This window comes from Sciurus vulgaris (assembly GCF_902686455.1).
Source record: "Sciurus vulgaris genome assembly, chromosome: 4".
In the NCBI taxonomy this organism is placed as follows: Eukaryota; Metazoa; Chordata; class Mammalia; order Rodentia; family Sciuridae; genus Sciurus; species Sciurus vulgaris.
In genome coordinates this window covers 162,710,559-162,725,091 of record NC_136464.1, presented here as the reverse complement: position 1 = coordinate 162,725,091, position 14,533 = coordinate 162,710,559, and the positions used below count along the sequence as shown (strand labels likewise).

Below are 14,533 nucleotides of genomic sequence, written 5' to 3'. Positions count from 1 at the left end.
ATCAAGTTAAATACTATCTCATGCAACTTACTTATTTTATCTCTTCCGTATTTGATTTGTCCACTTATTTATTGGTGCTTTGGTATATTTTTAATAAATTTTTTATTTATTTGCTTGAACAATTTTTTTATAAAACCTAGTTGCCTCTCTTCCTTTCATATTTCTGGCTTACCTGTTTTTAAGATGTGCCTCCAGATCACAGCGTTGCATTACATCTTGGCACACTGAAGAAAACGGACATAAAACCAATAATTTGTCTAGAAGTTTATGAACTAGAATGCTAGACTTCTTACACAACTTGAAATGAAGTCTTTTTCGGTCCAATGGACAGAAATCTTTCTCTTGTAAAAAGTTTCTGAGGCACTTGTAGCAGAATGTATGTCCACAGGGGGTGTCTAGTGGCTGCAACAGAGGCTGAAGGCAAATATGGCAGACGAGGTCATCATCCACTTCATCCTGGTAATTATATAAGTGGTTTTCTCTTGTCCAGTGCTGCTGGCCACACTCAAAACACAGGGGGTTTAGGGATGAGGAGGAAGTCTGTTCGACGGACACCATCTCATCACTTGTTGTTCCCATTTTAAATCAAATAATGCAGTTTCTGTACCCTCATATGTTAGACTTCCTCTGAAGACCTGGTGTTCCTTGAATAGGCAGGGATGTATCTGATTATAACCAAAATCTGTATTGCTAGATTAAAAAACACAAAAAAAGTAATTAGTATCAATCAAGATAGGTTTTAAAGTTTCAACATAGTATTACTAATGTTTTCAGTAAAAATTAAAGTTTAGATCTGTAATAAATTAGCCATAAAAATAAATAATGAAATAAACTAATTTGCTAGTAGCTAAGAATGACTTACAAGCTATCAAGATGTTGATTAAAAAAAAGAACTTCATTAAAAACAAAGATACCATGTTATATGGTGTGACACAGAAATAATCAACTGGTTTTACTGACTGAAATCCCCAAATACTTCACTGTCCTATGGTAGTTTTAAAGTCAAACTTATAATATGCTAACAGTGCAATCTATAGTATATTATGTAATACATTTATATTTGCCAGCCCAGTCATGGCTCCTTACTTCTGACTGATTTTGTACATTTATAGTACTATACAAAAGACAGAGTCTTTGAAATGAAGTCTTAAGGATAATTCAGTTTGTTAGTGAAAGTGACCTTTTGCTTTGCACTGTGGGAAAAAAAATTTCAAAGCATGATTTCAATATTCTCCCTCATATAAAACTGATTGTAGAAAGACACATCTGCATAGCATACAAACATCTGAGCAAACTGTTACGTAAAAAACTATTCACTTCATTAAAAGGAAAAAAAATCTGTTGCAATTCAATTAAACAATAAGACAGGTTATAAATTTCAATTCCACCTCACATTATTCCATACTTTCATTAGTCTTGCTTACTTGGAGTGTGTATATCCTCACAAACACAAGACACTCACAGCATTCTCCTTCAGTTTAGAACAAGCCTAGCAGGGAACACTTCCCTCATATAAGGGCTTCCATACTTCTTAGTGCTGAAGCACCAGGGGTTAAAAAATTGGGTTCAATTCCTGGTACCAAAAAACAAAACAAAAAAACATATATATATATATATATATATATATATCAACTCCAAAGGCAGCAGCTCTTCATATACTTTCTGTAAATATTTACAGTCTCCAGCATATGCTTAAAACTGGAGCCTGGCAGAGGCAGGAAGAGGACAGTTAAGAAAACCCGCTATTAAAATTCTGTGTAATAAGTACTCTAAAGAAAGTGACACAGGGTCTCATAGGAATGTGGGAAAGATGAGAAGAACTGGCATTTAACTCCATTTGGCTTTGTGGCTGGAAATACTTTTAAAAGGGGAAGAAACAAAGACTGCTGAGTTGTGACAGGAAGCATCAACCAGAGACAAAATGGACAAGGGCATCTAGGGCAAGAAAAGAGCATCAGCTACTTTTTCACAAGTCACAGGGGATGGAAGGTGCACAAAACACTCAGGAAACCTGAAGCAGATAAAACATCTCAGGCAAAGAACATACACTGGGACAGGGGAACTCTAAAATTAGTAGCTCTGCCCAAGGACAGGAAGAGTAGGATAACCTATTGATTAGACTTGTTTATATTTTAATAATTAAACTTTCCTCTAATCACATATAGGTATTTATTATTTTATTTATTTAGAATATTCATTTTTAAAACATTATCATTTTAACATATGTAACGAGAATGGTCATGAGTTTTGAAACGTTTGGAAAAAATACTGGAGGAACAGTCTGACCTGACCTCAGATAATCAAATCATGATTTTTAAAGCTATCCTAGTAAAATAACCTGTGATCTAAGCTTCTATCAGTATCAACATTAAGAGAGCCAAAGCTCTTTCAATCACAAATCCTATGGGATTTGTTTTTTGCACTTTGAACATCATAACTTTATAAAATGTTAGTGTAAGCCAGATGTAGTGGTGAATACCTGTAATTCCACTAACTTAGGAGGCTGAGGCAGGAGTTTGAGGCCAGACTGTGCAATTCAGAGATTAAGCACCCTGGTTCAATCCCCAGTACCAAAAAAGTTAGTGCAAGGTATGAGATTAAGGAGAGAAACACCATGTATCTTAGAAGATAGGCTGCTTCAAAACTAGATATTTTAATACAGAATTTCTGCAGACTTGTTTCCATTTCAATTAGTAAGAAAGTTCACATACCGTTTGCTCTTCTTTGAGTGTTTAATTTTTCCTTTCCTCAAGAAAATACACTGCAGTTCTAGCCTCCCACATAATGACTAAGAAAGCATTTATCTTAAGACTATTATATTTTAGCTATTTCTAAATCTCTAAATAACTTTAGTTCTTTATTTTCATTTTATCACATCTTTTCATGAGGAAAATTAACACGCTCCCATTTAAAATACCAAATAACTGCCTTATCTCCACCCCCAAATTACCTCTATGCTACCAAGAAACAAACATTAAATGGAAACTGAACTGTAAGCCCTACAGCCAAGTACTTAAAAGCACAGACCCAGAACTGGTCTGAGGGGCAAAGTCCTTGTGTGGTCACTTACTAGTCTTGTGACCTTATATCTTTGGTCTGTTTCTTTCACCAATGGAAAATGGGGTTAATAATAGTGCCTATGTCAGTATAAAGAATAAGTGTATGTCCCTTAAAAAAATGCCTGACATATCACAGATATAATATAAATGTTAACTATTATTAGAGAAACAAAAGTTCTGACAAATTGTATAATGTGCCCAAACAACTTAAAATTAGCAAGAAGAAAAACCTGTTCTTTCTTGCTTCGAGGTATGTCATGGTAAATTAAGTGATTACAGCAAAGAAGAAATGTATTTCATGAGTGAATTTTGTATACAGAAAGACATCCTGGTCCCACTTTACCAATTCTCAATCCCTCCTAGTCTGGCAAAGATCATTTTTCCCTCTTTTTGTGGTCTTCCTTCTCCAGGTAGATCATTTTCTTTCTGCTTTTTGTGCAAATCCAATGTACTGTCTTATACTATTCCTCTGGTAGGGTCTCTAAATTGTGAACTTGCTATGATTTGAGTGGGTCCCCAAAGGCTCATGTACTGGAAGTTTGGTACCTAGTATGGCAGTGTTGACATGGTGGAGTCTTTGGGAGTGGGGCCTGGTGTTGGGGACTAGGTCACTGGGGTGCAATACTCAGAAGCATTGAAGTAGAAGTAGTTCTGCAGGGGCCCTGGTCAGTTCCTGCAAGAACTGCTATAAAAAGAGCAAGCCTAGCCCTGAATCCCTCTGGATTCCGGTTTCACTGTGTGATCCCTTCACCATGCAGCCATGCAGTTGCTTTCCCTTTCTCCTCTGTCCTGTGATGCAGACTGAGAGGGCCAACTCCTAAACCAAACAGATGGACTTTCAGCCTTTAAATCTGTGAGCTAAATAAACCTTTTTAAAATAAAGTACTCAGTCTCATGTGTTTTAATAACCGAAAACAGACAAAGAGCTGTAAGAGTTGGGCCTTCCCGCAGAGGAGAAAGCAGCTCAGTAATGTTGAATGACCAATTGCACAATTATATTCTCATTCTTGGTAAGTTTATGTGACCAAAATTATATATCCATATGTAATATGCCCAGGTTTATGTATAAATTTTATTTTAATTATTAGATATGATGAGTGCAGTTTTAAAATTAAAATACAAGTCAGTCTCAAACATTTCCCAAAATATAGAAAGAAAATGTAGCATAACTACATTATCTATTTAGCAATATTCCAAGAGTAGTAAAGAAAAAAGCTATTAAACTGGCTTCAATTATTAAAACACATTTTAATTAATATATTGAAAAGTAGCCAGTGCAATGGAAAGGGAGCTAGAGTCACTGCTTACTACTTAACTCCAGTTATGATTAACATGTTCATTCTTCCTGGTTTAGGGAACAAGAATATCCTGGTACACCAAAGATTTTGGAAAGAATTAATTTTCCACCATTAATATGTTTACTCCAAAACTAAATATTATTTATATAATTTCTCAGATTTAAAGAGTTCTCACTGGTCCTAGCCCAGGAGATCCAGCTCAGAAACAAAGATGATGAGCTAAGAGCTACCACCAAAGTATGGTTAGACAGGAAACATCTGCAACTTCTTTGACTCATCAATGCCTTGTGACTAAGAATAACTTCTCAATCCTCCTCACTCCATCATCCATCAGCCTCTTCTCCCGAGTGTACCTCCCTCCCCTTAGGCTCCTGGAGTTCTCTCCAGGCACCTTTGTTTCAGCAACTTCCATGCTGCACATTTGCTTATCTGTTTCCTCTTTTCTTTTAGAGGACAGACAGCTATCTTTTTTGTATTTAATATTCCCATTTCTTGCACATACAATGCACTGCAAGAATTTGTACCCAAGCTCATATGTGGGGCAGAAATACATAACTACATAGAAACAAACTTTGTGTATTTATTTGTAACATTTCAAAGTAATCAATATATTGGACCCTGTCCTTTAATTTACAAAAAAAAAAAAAAAATAAAGCATCACTCCCTTTAATCTCAACAGCTGCCCCTTAAAAAATAAATAAATAAAGCAGTCAAACTTTTTGGCGAGGCTCTCTGTCTACTGGAAAACTTTGGCAGTTTCTTATTACACTAACATACAACTACCATATGACCCAGCAACTGTATTCCTAGGCTTTTAACCCAGAGAGATTAAAACCCATGCTCACACAAAAACCTGCACACAGATATGTATAGCAACTTCATTTATGATAGCCAGAAACTAGAAACAACCCATATTATCAATAGGTGAAAGGTTAAACTGTGTTACATATCCATCCCATGAAATATACTACTCAGCAATAAAAAGGAAAGAACTATATTGATGCACATAATAACCTGACAAGTCTCCAGAGAATTAAGTGACTGCAAAAAGCCAATCCTAAAAGGTTGCATATTACATTACCCTATTTCTATAACATTCTTGAAATAACAAAATTATAGGAGTGGAAAATAGATTAATGGATGCCAAGAATTAAGGGTGGAGAGAAGGGTAACAGGAGAGGTCCTTGTGGTAATACAATTGTCCTACAACTGGACTGTATTAATATCAATATACTGGTTGTGCTATTGTACCATAGTTTTTGTTTGTTTTGCAAGTTACTATTACCATTGGTGGTGAAAGGCATGAAAGGAACATGTGATAGCTCTGGGTTATTTCTTCTTACAACTGCATGTAATTCTTTTATCTTAAATAAAGAGTTTAGTTTAAAAAACACCACTGAAGACCCCAAAGAGCTTTTGTTTATATCTGTGCATATTTACTGCACTAAGTAAAACATTCAAATATTCATCTGTAAAGAAAATGACAAACCTATCAGGTTAGCAGTTTTATTAAAAAAAAAAAAAAAAAAAAAACCGCCCCCCCCAAAATAAAAAATATGATGAGAGGTTTTTTTTTTTTTAAATTTTTGTAACTCTAGAGTCTCAAATCTGTTTGTTTTCCAACCACTGTGATCAACTCGAATTGAAAGACCAGTCAATAGTGAAGAAAAATAAAAACTATAAAGGGTAAAATGCTGAGATAAGCCCTGCTTGCTATATAATATAATGTAAAAGGATAAAAACAGAAGTCCATACTGAGTTACCTACCCAAACCCTACCTTCAGATGTTGGACTAAAGTTATATTTTTGAATTATCGAAATCATGTAATCTTAGAGCACTTTAAAATTAGAATTTACATAAAAACTATTTCAGAAAAGAAAAATGGCATGCAAAGCTTTTCTACAGTTAAGTATCCAGACAAATTTCTGCTAGTCAGAAGACACCTCTGTGGAAATAACCTCATTCCAGGGAAGCCAGACCTGTACAGCACCTATAACACATGGCTTTTCTTTCTTTTTTTTCTGTACGGGAGAGTGAACTCAGGGGTACTCAACTACTGAGCCACATCCTCAGTCTTATTTTGTATTTTACGTAGAAAAAGGGTCTCACTGAATTGCTTAGCACCTTGCTCTTGCCAGGTGCAATGGTGAACCCCAGTGGCTCAGGAGGCTGAGGTTAAGAGGATAGGCAAGTTCCTCAAAGCCAGTCTTAGTAAATTAGCGTGGCCCAAGCAGCTTAGCAAGACCCTATCTCAAAAAATAAAAAGGGCTGGTATGTAGTTCTGTGATTTAGTGCCCTTGGGTTCAACTCCTGGTATCAAAAAAAAAAAAAAAAAAAAAAAAGCATTGGATTTGGAAATAGGAACCTAGGTTCAAAATTTAGTTCTGCTACTCACTCACTACCTCACAATGTGACACAATGACATGGCACACCCTGAAATGCTTTATATATCTCAATTTCTTCGTGAGTAAAATAGAAATGGCTTCTTGCTTATGACACAGGATTAAAAGATCTTTTACAAGTCACAAAGCATTGTGATATTAATGTATCACTATATTAATGGTTGTGAAGGATGATGGAGAGATCGCTGGGCAAGCCATGTTCTTCCATGAGACTGACAATCAGGAGGCCTGGATATGCAGTTCCTAGCTATGACTGATTACATAGATCTAACCATTTTCACCTCTCTCCAGCCTTTTCACATTTTTTACCTGTAAAGCAGTAGGTAAAACTACAGAAACTCCAAAGTTATTCAAAGATCCCAAATTCCATGATTCTGGAAACATGCTCTGAGTACACGTTCCTTTTGTTTTGGCCTAAAACAGAACTAACATTTTCTTGCCTGTCTGGGAGGTTTGGGTTTCTTTTTTGCCATCATAGTAAAAGGTATTTTAAATATTCTGAACTGAAAATTCTTATTTTCACAGACAAGTATACACATAAATGCAGTAGGTCAAGATAAATAACGGAATGCTTCTGGCAGTACAATATAAGATATGACAATGTTGTAAGACAAAAACAATTTTCTCTACTGGTTCCTAGAAAAGGGGGCTATTTAGGAGATGCTGCTACATTCATCTGAAGGAATAAGATAGTCGGTTAGTTGGCTGATTTCTTTCATTTTTTAACTTTTTTTTTTTGTTTTAATATCTTTTCAGTTGACAATGGATTTTTTATTTTATTTATTTATATGTGGTGCTGAGTATTGAAACCAGGGCTTCACACATGCCAAGCAAGCGCTGTATCACTGAGCCACAACTCCAGTCTGTCTGCTTTCTTAAAAGGCAAACAAAGGTAATTGCTTGTGGCATAAATAGACGTTTTTTTGCTGGCAGATTTCATTTCAGAGTCAATCACTTTTTTCATTAAAAAAAATCTAAAGCTACAGAAGAATAAGGTTTTTGATCTATTTTCCCCCATAAATGCAAAGGAATCAGCAGGACATTACTATTCTGTGACCAAACAAATGAAGTGAATGAAGTGGAACAAAACCAGTTAGAATAGGTTTTATGGTGGTGGTATCACTAAATAATTAAGGTTTCCAGACTTCATTATCTTAACTATGGGTGAAATATAAGAAATTTAAATGCTGCTATTTCCAAAGTGAATCAGAGACACCAATAATTTTAAAAAAGACTTTATTTAAGAAGCTCAATTTCTTATATTTTTAAATTATCAGCTCAAAAATTACTTTGGACCAGATCTCAAAAGACCATCACTGACTGGACTGAGATGTTGGTGCCTTCTCAAGATTAGACCAAATAAACAAGAGCCTCAGAAGCATGGACCAAAGCCGTGTTAACCTTGGTGTTTATCCACAGTGATTCCCACTTGCTACCAGATTTCTAATTTATTAAAATAAGGTGTGTGAGTATAGTTCTAACACTGAGAAAAAAATCATTACTCTTTTAAATTCATTACCCAGATTCAGATATAACATAAATAAAGTATCACTTATAAATGCCTAAGGTTACATAATTGAAAATAAAATATTTTACTGTTAGGCCAGAAATATAAAGAGAATATATTATATAAAGTCTTTAGAATAATCAATAATGTACCCTCAATTATATTAATTTTCCACCTTTCAGAAAACGATTCAAACAAAATCTCAGGTTTTACAATACACTGCTATTCCCCAATTGTTATGATTTAAATATGAAGTGTGTCCGCCAACACTCGTGTTGGAGGCTCAGTCTGCAATGCATCAATGTTCAGAGGTAGGGTTTTTGGGAAATGAGCAGATCATGAGGGCTTTGACCTCTTCAGATTAACCTGTTGATGGATTAATAATCTGATGGCATTATTGGGAGGTGATGGAAACTGCATAAGGTAGAATCTACTTGGAGGGAGTAGATTCTTGGGGACTTTATCTTTCCCTCCCTCTACCCTATGCTTCCCAACTACCATAAGCTGAGCAGCCTTATTACACCAGGACCTTTCCATCATCTTGCTCTGAGAAAAAAAATCACATGCCTAAAGCAATGGAGTCAGATGACCAAGGCCTAAAACCATGAACCAAAATAAATCTTTCCTCCTCTAAGTTTAAATCTTTCCTCTGTAAAGTTGGTTTTTCAGGTATTCTGTCACAGTGTCTACTAACACATCAAATAAACACATTTTACCTTTCACTAGGGCACTTTCACCAACAAAATATATTCACAAGCAAAGCAATTATCCTCTTCTCTAACCCTCAAACCTGACCTATCCTTTCTCCTTCCCTCCCATCCATCCATGTGTGTAGATGTTCAGAGATGGGTTTGCTACCCTACCTAGCCTTACCCAGCGCGCTTACTCAGGCACTGGAAATTGAGCTCTGAAGGTACGGATCTGATTTTATTTAGGGTTGCACAGGACATATATAGGCATATTATCCAATCAGGTTAATACGCTTGTTAAAGTATAACAGAGTCAGCCTATAGGTGAACTATAGGTCGAGGGTCCAGGTAGTGTAAACAAACCAAGCATGCCTAAGCAATTCTGTCCAGCAACACGTCTGAGACAAAGGACTGGGGGAATGGCAAGCTCCTGCACACAGCATGAGGCAAGGCAGCGCAGGCGAGCTCACATCACAGCTTTCTGTGATGCATGACAGAACGAGGCCTCCCCTCAGCTCAATCTCAGCCTCAGCAACTGCAAAGACCTTCATTCCATGGCGAGTCTTTACCATTACCTCAGTTTCTCTGTTCAGACTGTTTGGTTTACTTAGACCATTGTTGCCACCTGCATAACGATCCCGCGGGAAAGAATGGGAGGCGGACTGGGAATGAACTACTTCTTTATTTTTCTCTGAGGTGCTTCTTCTCAGAGGTGCTTTTTAGGGGAAGGTACTTCTTCTCAGAGGTGTTTTCTTCTCAGAGGTATTTCCTTTTCAGAGCTGTTTTTTCTTCTCCTCAAGGGGGAGAATGTCTTACATACACTAAGGCAGCAAATCAGCTTAGGATTAAGAGGCACAATTGGAGCACGCACCACCGTACCAATTAAGAAAGAATGAGGAACACGTGTTGACCATGAGTGCGGAAGAGGCATCAACCAATCAGGCAAAAGGTCATGACAGATCACGCCATGTTAACATTAATTATGCGCCACCTCTTGGCCCAACACCAGTCGCCATCTTAGAGCTACTTCCTCAAACAGTGGTAAACATGTGTCAGTGACTGCTGTCAGATAAGCTTGAGGAATGTTCTCTCTTCTCTCTCCATCCATCCATCCATCCATCCATCCATCCATCCATCCATCCATCCATGATTCATTACGAATCTCCTAAGTGCCAGACACTACTGTTCTAGGGTTATGAAAGGGTTATGAAAAATGCAGCCCTGGAAAAAGATAAAAATCCCTGCCCTAGTAAAGTTTACATGGTGGAAAAGGGGTCAGGGGAGGATAGATAGATATTATACAAGAAAAATAATAAGATATGCCATATTTTAGATGCTGAAAAGCAGTAGGTACAAAAGAAGGCCAGGTCGGGACACAGTACTAGGAGGACAGCTATTTGAAATAGATGATGAGGGAAAAGTCACTGAAAAAGTGGCATCTGAATTAAAACCAAAAAGAATCAAGGAGGAAGTCATGCAAGTCTCTGAGCAGAAACAGCTTTCTAGGCAAATGAATCAGTAAGTAGAAAGATTTAAGGTAAGCATGTGCCTTTTAATGACTGTTTAATGAACAGTAAGGAGGCTATCTTGGACAAAATGAGTAAAACAGAAAGTAATGATAAATGGGGATAACCCTTCAGGGGCCTTAAAAACTTTTTGCTTGTACTCTAAGTAAGAATTTGAATGGATTACTGACCATATGTTGAGAAAAATTTGAAGGGGTTAAAGGCAGAAGCAATTAGAAGACTAATGAAATATTCCAAGCAAGAGATGAGGTAGGTTGAATCATTACGGACATAGCTGAGATAGTGAGAAATGATACAATTTTAGATGTGTTTTGAAGGCAAAACTGATGATTTGCTGATAAACAATATATGATTTGCTGATGAGGAAAATGCTCACATACTGATGCAGGGGGGGAGGGACCTCAAGCATGATCCAAGATTATTGGTCTAAGCAACTGGAAATAGAAATAGCATAACAGAGATGCAGAAGTCTAGAAGAAAGTAGGTTTAATGGGTAAACTCACCTGGACATGTGAAATCCAAAATGCCTATAACACTTCTAAGAGACACTATTTGAATAGGCAGCTAAATCCACAAGTTCAGTTTAAGAGCGGAATAGGGCGATGCTATGAATTAAGTATAAGACATTAAGTATAAGACATCAGTGTATAGATAATATGGCATGTCATTAGACTGGAAAAGATCTCCAAGGGAGAGTGAATGAGTAAAAGAAAAGAGAAAGGGTCTGCAATTTCAGCCTTGGGACATTTCCGTATTATGAGGTCTGGAAGATGAGGACGAACCAAGAAGAGGAATACTAGCCATTGTGTTTGGAGGAAAACTAGAAGAGTCATGTGGAAAGAACAAATAAATGTTTAGAGGAGGAGGGAATAATCAACAGTGTCAAATCCTGCAGGCAAGTTAAATAAGATTAGGACTGAGAATTAAGCATTGGATTTAGCAATGTGGAATTCATTGGTGACCTTGATACAGGGTTTTGCTGGAGTAGAGAGAGCAAAAGCCTCCTGGAATGAGTTCAACAGAGAATTGCAAGGGAGCAATTAGAGCATATACAATTCTTTTGAGAAATCACACTACATGGAAAAGGGGGAAATTTTGTATTCTAGGAGAAACAGACTATCAAAGGCGATAATACCGCATCCCCATTAACAAAACACTTCTCACCCCCACAGACAAGTTTATTATTTGTATGGACATACATCCTTCACGTCCTTCTGGCATCAGACCTGTCCCTCTCCTGTCTCAGGCTCAATTTCTTGTCTACCAGAGCTCAGTATTCCTTTGGCAACCTTTGCCATTTACCTCGTCTTTCTGAAACCTCTTTTTTACCTGTCACTTAATAAAGTTCATGTCAACAACTTTAAAAATGAAAACAAATCACTCTTCTAAAATTATTATCCTTTTTCTCATCACTATTTTTGAAATAAAAGATCAAGCTTGCAGTCTCTGACTTCCACCTCCATCAGCCACTAAGGTTGGCTTTATTGTGGTCATGAATGTCTAACTGCTAGATCCAATGGCCACTCCTCAGTCCCCAATTCTATTTTACTTTCTTTTAGTATCGCTGATTTCTTCCTCCTTGAAATTCTCTTCTAGGTCTCATCCTAGCTACCATTCTTTTGTGATAGCTGTCCAATTACTCCCTTTAAACAAACTCCAAAGCAGTCAAATTGCTGGGCCAAAGTGAAAAGCCTTCTAATTCAATTACAAAACTATCTTTCAAAATGGTGAGCACAATTTTGATTTCTACTAACAATCGATAAGTATGCTGACTTCTAAATTGTTATAATCCTGATTTTTATTTTATTTATAAATCTTATACTTGAAAAGTAATATTTCAGTTTTCATTTGCATCTTTTTGATGCTAGCTAAATTAAATATGATTACTATCTTTATTTCTCTTGTGAAATGTCTCTTTATATACTTGGTTCCATTTTCCTCTACTGAATTGCAGTGTTTAGCTCATCAATTGATATGAATTCAGTATTTAATATAATAACCCTATATCACATTATTATTATTATTTTTTTTGGGTGCTGGGGATCAAACCCAGGGCCTTGTGCTTACAAGGCAAGCACTCTACCGACTGAGCTATCTCCCCAGCCCCTATATCACATTATTATAATTACTTTTCTCAAGTCTCTCATTTCCCATTTAGTTATCTGCTGGCATAAAGAAGTTGCCATTTCATGTAGTTGAATTCATTCATTTTTCCCTTTTGAGTTTTTTCCCTATTTAAAACTTGTTTATAAACAAGAAAAAATTTTGCCTCTATTTTCCTCTTTATATAATTTTTTTTTAAAAATCGATTATCACTCCATTTTGACTGGTATGTAGCATGGATCTAATTTTATTTTTCTTTCAACAGTTACAAAGTATCTGACTCACACCTGTGTTGTGTTTAAAAAAAAAAACAAAAAAAAAAAAACAAGTGTCTTTACAGTGGTCCCTTGGTATCCATGGAAGATTTTTTGTAAGACCCCCTTAAGATAACAAAATCCATGAATATTCAGGTCCCTATTTGAAAAAATGGTGTAGTATTTGCACAAAACCTACTTACATCCTCCTTCGTACTTTAAATCACCACTTGAATATTTACACCAATTACAATGCCTACATACCACTTCATTTGCATGAACTTAGTGTAATATCTAGCATGCAGTAAAATCAAGATTTGACTTTTAGAACTTTCTTGAATTTTTTTTCCACAAATATTTTGATGGCTAATGCAGAAACTGAGGTTGTGGAGGGCTGACTCTATTTCCCAATAATGATCTCCTTCCTCTATGGTGTTTCTATTTACCCAGTATACCATACTGCAGCTTTCTTACTTCCTGCCTCATTTTTCACACTCAGTTCCATGTTCCATTGATTCTGTGTCCACGTGTTACACGCCTCTCCTTCCCTCCATTCCCACCACTACTCTAAGTTTGGGTCTGAGCTACTAGTTCCACTTGATCTTTTAGCAGTCTCTTTTTAAGGTTTTCTAGTCTTTCCCCTCACTCGTTTATCCTTTGAAACACAGTACCCCAAATCCAATGATATTATTACCACTGAATACTCTTCTGTAGACTCCAATTGCTTCTATAAAATATAAGTCAGGGTTTGAAGTACCTGACTTCACTCTTAGTTTCACTTTCCGCACATGCCATGTTTTGGTTACATCAAACTAATTACAACTTCCTAACCTCAGCAGGCACTCTAAAAGGACATGTCTTTTTCTGGACATCACCCCCAAACTTTATGCTGTAGCCAGATGCCAAATGCAAACCATTCTTAAATCTCTCTGTTCCCAATGACTGAGTTTCTCTCTTACCTGAAAATATCTTCTTGCTATTTCTCCATTCACTCTCTCTTACACTCTACTCCTCCAGCTTATTCTGACTGTACGCCCCTCCCTCCTCAAAGCACACACACTATACCTCTTACCCTTCCCACTACCTTCTCTAGGCCTCTTTGTGTAATGTACCTCCTTATTTTCTCAAACTAGTCATAAAATCTTTCTCTAATGCTTCATTGCAACTATCTATGACCTTTCCACAAAAAGCACTACAATTACATCTACTTTTTCTACACAGTCACCTCCTTTAATATCTGTCGCCTGCTATTACCTTGCCGGCTACATACACAACATAACTTACTGTTTGTTGTTGCTAATCTGCTGTAGGCTGACATCCAGAAATCAAACTTATTAGAAACACGCTAAAAAGGAGTCACTGCTGAGTCTCAGAAAAGGAATAAATCAAGGGGCTTCATTTAGAGCAGGAGTTGGACACGAGTACCCATGGTACTCAATGGTCTTTTTCATGGAGTACAACAGAATTTCAGGACATAGATTTGAGGTCAGCCTAGGCACTTAGTGAGAGACTATCTCAAAATTAAAGAATTGGGGATGCAGCACAGTGGTAGAGTGCTTGCCTAACACATAAAAGACCCTGGGTTCCATTCCCAGTACTACAAAGGAAAAAAAAAAAAAAAAACTATTTAAGAATGGATGTTCTAGAGCCAGGAACTGTGGCACATGCTTATAATTCCAGCTACTCAGGACGCT

General features: G+C 36.7%; 1 protein-coding gene across 5 annotated transcripts in view; it reads right to left on the bottom strand.

Annotated features, from left to right (window-relative positions):
- LNX2 (ligand of numb-protein X 2) overlaps nt 1-14,533 on the bottom strand; it is a 77,495-nt gene that overhangs the window by 36,079 nt on the left and 26,883 nt on the right. For 2 of the 5 annotated variants that reach the window (XM_079137014.1, XM_079137015.1), the window contains 2 exons: nt 1,425-1,573; nt 173-690 (listed from right to left, as the gene is read on the bottom strand). In XM_079137014.1, coding sequence (XP_078993140.1) covers nt 173-579 — 407 coding nt within the window. In that variant the 5' untranslated portion in view covers nt 580-690; nt 1,425-1,573. Of the gene's footprint in view, nt 1-172; nt 691-1,424; nt 1,574-9,563; nt 9,980-14,533 lie in introns of those variants that run through there. The other 3 variants (XM_079137017.1, XM_079137016.1, XM_079137018.1) reach the window with 2 other exon arrangements.